The following is a 12,060-nucleotide window of genomic DNA, read 5'->3' as shown; positions in this document are numbered from 1 at the left end:
CTACATTGTTGAATTGTCTATCACGTCTATTATAATAAACATGATTTCACAATGAACTCCTATGCTAGACAATAAAGTGCTAAAGAAAGCTTAAGTCCATTCTCACAGCAACACCCTAAAGAATCGAAAGAATTACCAGAATACAACCATGTCTTGATATTGGGAAGGCCCATTGTGTAAGTATTGGGCCTAACCTCAACAAGGATCCACAATGGCTACACATCTTGTTGGCCACTAGCTCATAAGAGCAATGCTAACTAGCTTCAAGAGGTCAAGGAAACTGGATACTAGCCACCAGATGGAGAAGAACCAAAAAGGGTAGAGGTTTTTAGCTTCAATCAGCCTCATATTCGGCAACTCATTAGCATTAAATCCAAGTAGACCAGGTCTATCAGACATGAATCCGACACAGTTATAACAAACACAAGCCTTCTGGGGTCAGTACCTCTTTTGAAAGAGGCCTCCAGAATTTAAGGATTAGCAATTTTAGTAGGACTCGCCCAACTAAACTCAACCTGCACTTCTAGCCTCTTAGGCATTTCAATCATTAACTCACCTTCAAAGACTCCATCTAGTTTATCATTCACATAAAAAAGTGAGTCCAATTAAGGAGCTCTGACATTCTGATGTCAGTAATTTGTTGACCTTTGTGAAATGTCTGTGGAAATTGGTAAGTGCTCTATTCTTCAGGATAAAGATGAAAGAACCCAAACAATATTGATATTTTCAGAATGTCTGAGGAATACCTAAGTATCGCTAACTGATGACAACAAGAGAACCACAGTAGTCATTCACCTCTCTATACTCTATCCACTGATGTTTTTAAGCTTGCCACCAGCAATAGGGTTTCTATATATATTTTTTCAGACAATAAAGCAAGGAACACTGAAGGGATGCAATTCTTTGCATGAAAGCAACATCATGATTTAGGATGCTACCATATCCAGCAGTCATGTATCAATTCAAACAGGCAAAATGGTAGCTTGAGGTTTTATCCACCATATCCAGACAACATGGAAGTTAGCTTGAGGTCTGATCAACCATATCCAGACAACATGGAAGTTTATGATCCTACTGTTCCATATATTAAGGGCATGTGATAGCTTAATGTTCTAACAGACAACATATCAAGGAAACCATGTATCAAGGCAAACATAAGTGTTAATTCCAGCCATCTATCGAAGGAACCATTTACCTGGGGAATGTAGTATTTTAAGGAACTACTATATCTGATTGAGGCCATGTTTTTAGGCAAAATAGTGATTTGAGGCAGTACTCGATCAAGTATTGAGGCAATAGTTTAAGCTCCGGTCAAGCCATTTATCAAGGGAATCATATCAAGAAAATGTGTTGGTTTAAGGCCCTACCAAGTCATATATGAGAACAATGTGTTAGGTTAAGGTTGTAGAAGACCAGCATAGGAATTCATTGTGAAATCATGTTTGTTATAATAGACGTAATAGACGTGATAGATCAAGTGAAATCATGTTTATTGTGGTCTTGGGCCTAACCCCATAGGCCCTTAACTGGTTTAGCCCCTATGACAATCCGAATATGACCCTATAATCTTCTCTTCATCATTCAAGGGTCTATAATCTTCTCTTTTGCATTGAAGGGCTCTCAATGGTTAGGTTCAGGATGGGCTCCCTTTATTCAGGTGTGAATCTCGTTTTGGATTAGAATCAAGTTAATTTGGTTCAAGGATGGGGTCCACTAACCAAACCCCCCAACCAAACTTTGTTCCTTCACCAGGCCTTTGTTAAGGACGTAGAGTAGCTAGGTGTTTTTCTGGTTTTGTGTCCTAATCATCTAACAAGTGGTCATATATTTCAATTGATTCACACTATGTTTTGAAATACTTTTGCTAATCATGCCACATATACTACATATACTACACTCATACACAAAATCAAATTGATTATGGTTGGTGCATATTGTCATTTTGCAAATAAAAAATTTCTTTGGTCGTCATTACATCAGAATCGACCAATAGAATTGGAATCACTTTTAAATTGGGCTTTGTATATATGAAGGTATCATGTATATCAAAGGGGTCAAATTTTGAAACCATGAGCTCAAAATATTAAGAGGATAGTTTTCAGGGTTGGAGTTAGCTGGTGCAGATATAATATGCATGAGACTTTATATATGAAGATATAATATATGCTAACAAGATATGATTTTGTAACACAACTTAAAATAGTACAGTGGCTGTTTTCAGTACTAAATTAAACTCTATATATGAAGATTAATATATATTGATATCAGATGGGTATACGGTGTCGAATTTTGTAACCTTGAGCTTAAAATACTACAACGGTGGTTTTTGATTGTTAGAATTAATGCAGGTAGTTTGCATTCCGCAATTTTTTAGTCTTCAAGGAATAAAAAATAACTTGGCAGAGCATGAGAGGACTAAACAATCTGGAATACCCCAGTTTTACATAAGACGTTACAATAATTGTGGTGTTTTTATATATACATTGTATTATATGACTACTTGCGTGTGTTGAAGACGTGTTGAAGATATTAAGGTATAAATAAATGAAATTAATGGGTAACTATATGAACTTTGACTAATGGCTGTCTATTAATGTTTATAACACTTATCATGACTGTTATAATGGTATAGGATCAATCCTTCCGATGCACTCTTCAACATATTTTCCAAACTTGAATGAAGGATTAATGTAAATTTAAGCAGTTTAAAAGAGGGATTTTTGTTGATGATCATTTCAAATGCTAAAACATTTGTAGATTTAAATCCAATTTATTTACTTTGGCAATTGGTTTTTTGTTTTTTTGGCTGCCTATGTCATGTGTCAAGTTGGAAATAGATTTGGTGGTCTGCAACCCAGTTGCCATTTCCAAAGTGACTAAAACCCGGAACAAGACCAGTTAGCAAATGAGATTTTTGTCGGTGAGTATATTTAAGTTGAATCATTTGATACCATTTGTATAATAAATGTATCATCGACTGTCAATCTCACCATCTTTCATTGTCCTTAGCTGTGAAGGTGATGTCATTGCCGATGGAAGTTAAGCCAAAAAATAAGACGAAGTAGTTGATGGCTACAAGCCATCAATGATTTAGTAGAGTACAAATGTAGATACAACATTTTTTAGTACATTTAAACATGCATCTTAACGAAATTGCATGATATTATATGGATGATTGCTCATTAAATAGTTCATAAAATATTCCTAATCCCATAATGTTCGGCATAACAGTTGAGACAATTAGCTAGACGCCAAGGTTTTCATACAAATGTGGAGTCATTGACAAGATTTAAACATTGTTTGATTAGAAATTTGAATTTTTTGACTCCTTGCCATAACGTCATTTCTTAAGAAATTAATCAAAATTTAAGCTAGTCTTCATTATACATTAACTTAATCTACACATAATATTCTTTAGGTGTCGGCTGTGGCACTTAGGATGAGACCAATAGGTTGCCAGGTCCGCCTTCCATCCCTTTTGATATGTTATTGTCAATTGAAACGGTAAAGATATGATGAAATTAGCATAGATTTTCATAACCCCGCATCAATATTTTGAGGATACTATTAGGGTTGTTGGGCTCTTGATAGTTGAAAAGGGGAAGTTGGTATGTGTTTGATGTATTATATCAAATACGATTCACGTGTACTATACGTAAGAGAAGTATTTCTTATTAACTATATTTGGTGGGCTCTATGTTCTGGTTTATATTTGTTTATTCTAGCGCGCAACGGCACTGGAGAGTAACTGTCATTGTCTATCACATTTCATATATTAGAAAGAGACAAACCTCCCTAGTTTAAGCTATATGCGGCTTATTTTAGGTTTCAGACAGTAGAGGGAACAAGATCAACAGCTAGGTATGATCATTTTCTTGTTTATAACGAAGAAGAGATTAAACACTACTTTACAAGTAAATAATCTGAAAAGGCCAAGTAGATTTAAGGTGAATATTAGTTGACATTTAAAGCTGATCAGGCAGACCACATTCAAGGGTAGTGGACAAGGAGGTGGTGGACTGCTTTCTGCATGGAAATGGAAAGTCACAAAGGGACATACGTGTCTCTGGAAGCATATGAAGTCTCTGAGTTTAGATGTATTGGGTAGAAACCCAACAGAGCAAGCAAATCAGTTGTTTAGCTGAAACTATAAGAAATTTAGGTGACATCACAAAACCCTTCTTATTTAATTGAATTAAACCTGCTTCTTTTGATGTGGGAAGGTGGTCCACCAGACAAGGAACCTTAGTTGAAGAAGCAATCTCCTTCCCACACCCCCCCTCTCCCCCCCCTCTCCCCCCCTCTCTCTCTCTCTCTTCAAAGGAAAGTCTCTCAGAAGCTTTCACGAGGAAGGCCCTGATGATATGGGTTTTAATTTGTTTCTCTATGAACCTAGAGTGTCGTTGTTGTTACTTGTTACTTTGACCCAGTGTGGCCATTGATGTGATGCTTTGAATAGGAGTTTAGGTTTGAAAAGATAATAGCTTATGAATTAAGATAATGGCCTTTCTTTGGAAAACACGAATCCTGGATTTCATGTTTGAATGAAAAAAAAAGGGGGGCATGTATAACTGCCTTTTGCAAATGTATTTGCGCTTAGTAAGCACAGATAGGCCACAGTTGATTTATTATTGACCACCCTTAGGTGGTTATCCCATGAAAAAGAGGAAGGAAAAATAAAAAGATTTTGCAAGATGATTTTGTGCTGTACTGTATAGGGAAATTGCCCAATCATATACTCTTGATTTATAGGCCATATATATAGGGGGGTATTTTCAATTGCCAACTTTCTGGAAAAATGCTTACTTTTGCTATAAGAAGTTGAACCACTGGTTTAGTTCTATCTTTTAAGTGTGTAATAAAGACATTTCCATTAGAAATTGAACTTTGATTTTTTTTTTGCCCTTTTTTGAATTTGATGTTTTATATCAGTTTGTTTTCTCAACAGATTTAAAGGAATTTGACATTTTCTTCTTCCTTTTTTGGCAAAACGAATAACATGTATGGCATCATTAAATAAAGTGATAAACTCGTGTATCAAACTTAATTCTTCCAGAATAATATCTCTGTTGTTGGGCCAGTGTGAAAAAGATCAGAGTTATGATAGAGGACAAAGGAGATGAAGACAGGCATCAACAAATGCCATTGACGCATTCTCAAGGCAAAGCTGGAAGAATGTCTTTGGGTTTCAAAGGTTGTGTTGGAAATTCAGAGCGTTTGCTGCACCAACTTCTCCTCTAACCAGCTCCCTCAATGGTCAAATAGGAATCACATCTCTTCATGTCTCCATCTTACCCCAAGTTTTGATTGCTCATTGAAAACCAAAACATTTTGACAGTAACTATTAGTTTTGAAAGGGAGTAATCCTCAGAACTTCCATCATCAACTTCCATTTCGGTTCAAACAATGGATCTTGGCACACCTTGAGCCTATTGGAAGGTATATGTATATCACTTATTACCGTAATACAATTAAGTTTTCTTCCTCAGAGAAGGATGGCTCATTTTTCCCCAAAGAAGAAAAATATCAATCTTCTCGATCCAATTCTTACAACCCACAAGCCAGGACAGAAATATTAAGTTAGGAACCACACAAGGACCACATTACATAAGAGATGAGATTGGTTGGGGCGTGAAATCACTGTCTACACACGAGGAAAGAGACTCATTACTTTTAATATTACTCCCACGAGATCCACCTCATGAGACCCTTCAATTTATTAAGGCAAGTTTGCATACGAGTATTAGCTTCAATTAACAATCCCCCCTGAATTATCTACCATCTTCGCCTAATGACCTGCATTGCATTTCATCACTCTCTTCCATGCAGATATCGAATAACAGGTTTTGAAGTTGGTCTGATAATTTCCTAATCATTTTGATGATGCAGCAAAGGGATATGATTCATATGAACATGCTGCTTCTGCAAATATGAAAACAAAAAATTAGCTTAACCGATCAGTTCCAAATTTCATAACCTTACAAACAATATGTCCAGTCCCGGAGAAAATATTGGGGTGTGCAGGATAGTGATTTTTCCTTCTTGTATTCACGTGGCACAGTGTGATTGGCACGTGAATTAGAATGGAGAGAGTGGAGCTGAACTTCATTGTGAGAGCCAGTATATGCGTAAGCTGGTCAGAAATTTCAGAAAGAGGACCCATGCATGATGCATTAATATCAATACGTAAGTAAATTAAATGAAACCCATGCAATCAGTGACGACTGAAAGCCTTCTGTTGCGTGCATTGAATGGGTTCTTCTCTTCGCCGCCAATATCTGACTTTACTTGAGCTTTAATTTCTGATTTTTTTTGTTGGTTTTAATGTGGATTAATTGATTAATTAATACCTTATTATATACATAGTCAAGTATATAATTCCGAGAAACCAATAATTTTATATTCCTTTATGTTTTTCCACATCTGTCCATGTGAAGTGGTTCCAAAAGTAGTCATGTTAATCAATTTATAGGTGGAGTACTACTTCAGAGACAGGGAGAGAGAAGGATAAATGTGTCATTTGGAGAAGAAAAGGGCCCAGTTGGTTTGCAAGCAAATGGGAGGCGAGCACGTCGGTCACCACTTTGTTGGGAATAAACAAGGTAGACGAGTGGGAAGGGGTCTATAAATACTAACCTAGTGTTTTGGTTAGATTTAAGGGATCTAAACAACTAAATCAACAGAAAAAGGAGCAACAATATGGGAAGATCTCCTTGTTGTGATGAGAGTGGCCTCAAGAAAGGGCCTTGGACTCCTGAGGAAGACCATAAACTTGTCAAATATATCCAGAAACAAGGCCATGGAAGCTGGAGAGCCCTCCCCAAACTTGCAGGTACAATTCACACAATGAATCTTTTTTTTTTTTTTTTTCTTTTTTCTTTTTTTGGGTATCTATCTGTCTCTAGCAAAAGGCATGGGTGTTCTTAATTTTGTCTTAATTTACAGGTCTTAATAGATGTGGGAAGAGTTGCAGATTACGATGGACTAATTATTTGAGGCCTGGTATCAAGAGAGGGAAATTTTCTCGAGAAGAAGAGGAGACAATTCTGAATCTCCATTCTATCCTTGGCAACAAGTAATTCTTCGAACAAAATCAATTGCTTTAATGGAATCATTTTAATTCTATTGAATAATGTGTATTAATTATTTTCCTATTTCTTTTTCTGGTTTTCCTATTGTAGATGGTCAGCAATTGCTTCCCACCTTCCTGGACGGACCGACAATGAAATCAAGAATTTCCGGAACACCCATCTTAAGAAGAAGCTGATTCAGATGGGTTTCGACCCCATGACTCACCGGCCTCGAACTGATATGTTTGCAAGCTTGCCTGACCTCATAGCTCTGGTTAAGCTGAAGGAGCTTATGGAGCACCAGTCGTGGGAAGAACATGCTGTGAGGCTACAAGCAGAAGCTGCTCAAATGGCTAGACTTCAGTACTTGCAGTATCTCCTTCAATCTCCAGCTTCAGTTGCGTCTGCCTCAAATAGCATCAGTGGCATCACAGACATGGAAGCATTTAATCTCTTGAGTTCACTCTCTTCAATCAAAGACACACAAGTTTTGAATTCTTACCAGTTGGAAACTCCCACCCCATCTTCTTTTGGAGCTGGCCTTGATTCCATGCCCTTCTCTCATTTGCCCAGTTTGGGAACCCCTTCCACCTTCGAAACACCTTCAAGCAAGGGCATGGCTCAGTCTTCTAACTTCACAGTGTTCAGCCAAGGTGAAACCTTGCTTAACTCTCCATGGCTTCCTTCCGCTTCGTCGTCTTCTCATGCTTACATCACCAACCCAGCAGACGCATCTAGTTCTCCAAGCTATGAAGGGGCCCCTCCTTCGTTTTGGCCTGATGGCGTCCTCATTGAAGACCCCATATTTCGTGAGATTGCTTAGTTTTAAATACGTCTGAAAAGGTTTACAGTTGCACCATCAACCTCTTCACCGCATGACACACACTCTCCATTGTTCATAGAATCATCCTCGATATACTCATTAACCTAGTTATGCATGCGTTCATCCTTATGTTGTATGTTTCTAAATCCATCCCATGGTTCAGTTTTCTTACTCCTTTTTTTGTAAGTTTATATCATAATGTGCCATGTTAAATATACGGTCATTTCATCAAAGGTTTTCCCTCAGTTTCAGTACTTGGATTTGAATTTCTTGTTGCCTCTTCTTGGCAAACAACAACCCAATCAGCCTTTTCCCAACAAGAATCGCATGGTAAAATTTAAAAACAAAAAAAGAGGGAGAAAATTTGAATAAATAAAATATGATCATGAAGGTAAGGATTCAAAACTATTGAATTTGGAAAGCTCACTATTAGTATGGATGTTCACACGCAAACTTAAGTTTTTCTTTATTAGTTGTACTTTAAATGCTATGTTTTAATTAACTAATTAATTAATCTATAGTTTAATTGGGGGGTTAGTGAAGATCAGGCTGGATAAGCCAACCACCCTGAGAGATGGAGCTAGCTCCAAAATCCATTTCACTGTCATGTTCATCACTAAACAGCCCTTTATTGAAATGGAAAAACCTAATAAATTAATTATTTGGGGGCCATGGCCTGAGAAAGTGTTGACCAAAGCCATTTGTGTCAAAAGGGTGACGTCCAAAGGATTCTCAATGATAAGAGAGGGACCCAAGTTTGTTAGAAAACAAGGTTTTTAGAATATTATTCTGACTGTTGAATTGATTTATGGCTGCTACCTGTCCCAGCCCAAGACTGCATGATTTTAATTAATTAATTTAATGTCATGCGATTGAAACTGATAGTGCAGTAATGTGAATGTGGGTGATCAGTACAACGAAAACAGAAGTTTCTGCAAGTGGAAAGGTGTGATTTTGAAGATGATGCCTGCCCTCCATTTGTTTTTTTGACTAGATTCATAACTTATATATCATATCTTGTGTACTTCTTGCTTTTGAGACTTTTAGACCAATGTTTTGTTGTTAAAGTCGGTCGTGAAGATGAATTCTTGCATCAACATTGTTAATTATATTTATTAAATCAATTTAATTAGTTTAAAGTACGTTTAATATAGTGAGTTTTAGAAATATTAAACATTTTCTAAAACTCACTACTAACAGACGAATTTATTTATTCGAATTTGAATCACTCTTTTTCTTCAAATGAACTTTAAAGGTGGTTTTATCGTCCATACAACGGGATATAATTAACTTGTGAAATTCTAAGCTTGGCAAATGGAATAAATTTATGGAATACTATTAATTTATTGATGCTAAATCAAGCATATAAAATACAATAAAGATAGTGCTCGAGGGCATCTTTTTGGCTGTTTGCTCAAGGAGAAAAACAAAGTTAAAAAATATATTGTTGAGGATCCCCTAAAATCAACTGGCAGTTGGTGATGTGTTAATATAATGGAGCTAGACCTTTTAATGAGGATTAGGTTTGAGACAATTTTCAATTTGACTGGATACCTATTAATAGATTCTTAAAATTTCCATGTTATCTTTAATTTGATATGTGTGCATGTCACTAAATTTTTATTTGGATGGGAAAAATCTAAAAATTAATAAAAATATGATTAACTAAAAATAAAAAATTGCTAAATAAGTTATACATCAACCTCATCTTATATGCAAATTGATTAGTCCACTTAATGATATCCGAACCATGAAATATATATACATGTGTGTGTATTTTTTTATGACATTTTCGATTTCCTTGAATTTTTTAAATGTGTTTATAAAGATTTATAGTTGAATTGGGCACAAAATTAAGTATGAAATTCAAATAAATTAATATGTAAAGACCATAGAGAGATCAAGTGGCTATTTATTGTAAAAAATGGCAAATTAAAAACATAATATAATACATGTAGGTGAGGAAGATTAGAATAAAACGCATGCCCGTTCAATATTCAAGAGATGGGCACTACTTCCTTCTTGAGGAGTAGGTATTGGACTTTTGATTGTTACTTTTCCAACAAGGGATTTACTGTAGACACTTGAGTTAACGAATCCATCAAATTCTTCACTGATTAAAGTCCAAATTGCTTAGATGTAGAAGAATGGGTGTCGTGTGGGATTGAGTAATAAGGTGCTGACTGCATCTGATTAAGTTTCTGTTGAGTAAGCTACATGCTGGAAAAAAAATTGTTGAAACTTTGGTTAAAGTTTAAAAAGTCGATGATATGGTCATTCATGGTGGTGAAACCAATAATAAAAAACTTCTAGATTGTGGAGAAAATGAACATAATAATCACTACACCACTCAATAGTGAAAAGGGGAAAGTGAAGCAAGAAGTTCACCACCTAACCTAACCCCCTCAACCCAAAATGTCAAATGTAATCCTAATTTTATTGTTTGAATTTAATCCTCTTCCAATACATTTTAAGAAACTTGAGCAACTATTTTGTGGGATAATAAAGAATATTGACTTTCTAATACTTTGATGGCTAGGGTTTTAGAAGTGTTGTGACTCTTGAGGCTTTACCTAAAGGAATTACCATTAAGGTTGTAAAATGGATTAGGGCTACCAAATTAGATTGTGAGTGAACTCTCGGTTAATTGAACATAAGATAAGATAAGTGTTAAATTAGGGTCGAGGAGTTTCATGGGGCATGTACTATTTATGGCGAAAATCATTTTAGAAAATTAGAATGAAAGTTGATGATTAATTAACTATGATTGTAGAGAAATTTTTTAGAGCTAAAAGGTCTTAAGATAATGAAGTTCAACCAAGATTGATAGTGGATGGTTTGAATACAAGTTATTTAGCCTTAGAGTTGAAAGTCGTTAACAACTAGGGCTATTTTTTCTTATGGGTGCCCTGATCTTGATGGTAATGTGAAAGTTTTTTAAAACCATATATCACATGATCAATGTTTTCCACTTAGAATAAAGGTGCCTTGGCTCCATTTTTTCTTTAATCCTGAGTTGAAAAATAGCTCGCGCAGAAGTATTCAGGAAACCTTTCCAAACAAAGGAAGCTGCAGGTAATTAGTTAGCCTCTTAAGTCAAATTAACAGTTTAAATGCAAGGACATCAATCACAAGCATAGTATTATATATCATAATTGAGATTAACTTAGTGGGTGGGTCATGACGCCATAATATATGTAGTGGGTAGCAGTAGTGAAGAAATGAGGGCTGCTGACAATTATTATTCAAAGGGGGGTGTGTTGTTTCTTTGATTAAACTGAGTCTAATAACCTATTGATGGGTATTCTTTTTGGAACCACATGTACTTGCTTCAATGGTCTTTGGCTTCAGCTCTCTGGTGGGGCATTTAATCATACAGTTTGATTTCAGACTCATTTTATTAGTGATTTGGTTATACATGAAGTCTTCTGTGTGTGCGGCATGACAGGATTTTTGTTCCGTCTGTCTCAACCGGAGCCATGTGGTGTAATCTAGGTGCTGTAAACCATCCATGATTTGCTGGATACATGTTTGGGGAAAGAGAAAATTGAAAATCTTGGAGAACAGTATGGCCAAGTTTTATTTATAGCCCAGATCATAAGTCTAAAATAATTTCAGAATGTGAATATGAACTAACCCACTGGGACGGTTTAGCAGAAGTTCAAGTAATATCATCCATTTATGCCTCATCTATCGGGCTTTGTGGAGCCTAGTTTTGTGTTGATATGGTTTGATGACCCGACTTAAATAACATTGCTTGGTTTTTTAATGGGAGATTTAATGAGGCTTAGTCCAACGCTCATGGACAAGCCTCTTGGGGGTCCGGGAGCAGGATCCCTGAGAAAAAATTTTTGGGCCCGTTTAGCTCATTGTGGAACCGCCTTTTGTAATTAGGGTTTTTTTAGTATGGTGTTGTTCCCGTGTTTTATATAGAGAGAAAATATTGTAACCGAAAGTTTTACTCTGTATTCTTCCCTAATAATAGTAATATACCTATAACTCCGTGCATGTCAGCAATTTGCTGAACCACATAAATACTGTCTTGTGCATGTGATTGTTTTTTTTTTTGTATGTGTTTTCTCTATTTTTTTTGTTTCTCACATGTTCGGAATTCGGATTAATTCCCTTCATCATCTAGTTTAGAGAAAGAATATTACCTATACATTT

The 12,060-nt window shown here is 36.0% G+C and overlaps 1 protein-coding gene across 1 annotated transcript; it reads left to right on the top strand.

Annotated features, from left to right (window-relative positions):
• Positions 1 to 6,671: 6,671 nt before the first annotated feature.
• On the top strand, positions 6,672 to 8,147 carry LOC117925487 (transcription factor MYB93-like). Its single transcript, XM_034844504.1, has 3 exons — positions 6,672 to 6,832; positions 6,946 to 7,075; positions 7,182 to 8,147. The coding sequence occupies exons 1-3, from the start codon at positions 6,700 to 6,702 to the stop codon at positions 7,891 to 7,893; spliced, it is 975 nt and encodes a 324-aa protein (XP_034700395.1). The 5' UTR covers positions 6,672 to 6,699; the 3' UTR covers positions 7,894 to 8,147.
• Positions 8,148 to 12,060: the final 3,913 nt, after the last annotated feature.

This window comes from Vitis riparia, chromosome 11 (genome assembly GCF_004353265.1).
Source record: "Vitis riparia cultivar Riparia Gloire de Montpellier isolate 1030 chromosome 11, EGFV_Vit.rip_1.0, whole genome shotgun sequence".
NCBI lineage: Eukaryota > Viridiplantae > Streptophyta > Magnoliopsida > Vitales > Vitaceae > Vitis > Vitis riparia.
The sequence above is the reverse complement of the archived record's forward strand: the minus strand, read 5'-3'. Positions and strand labels throughout refer to the sequence as shown.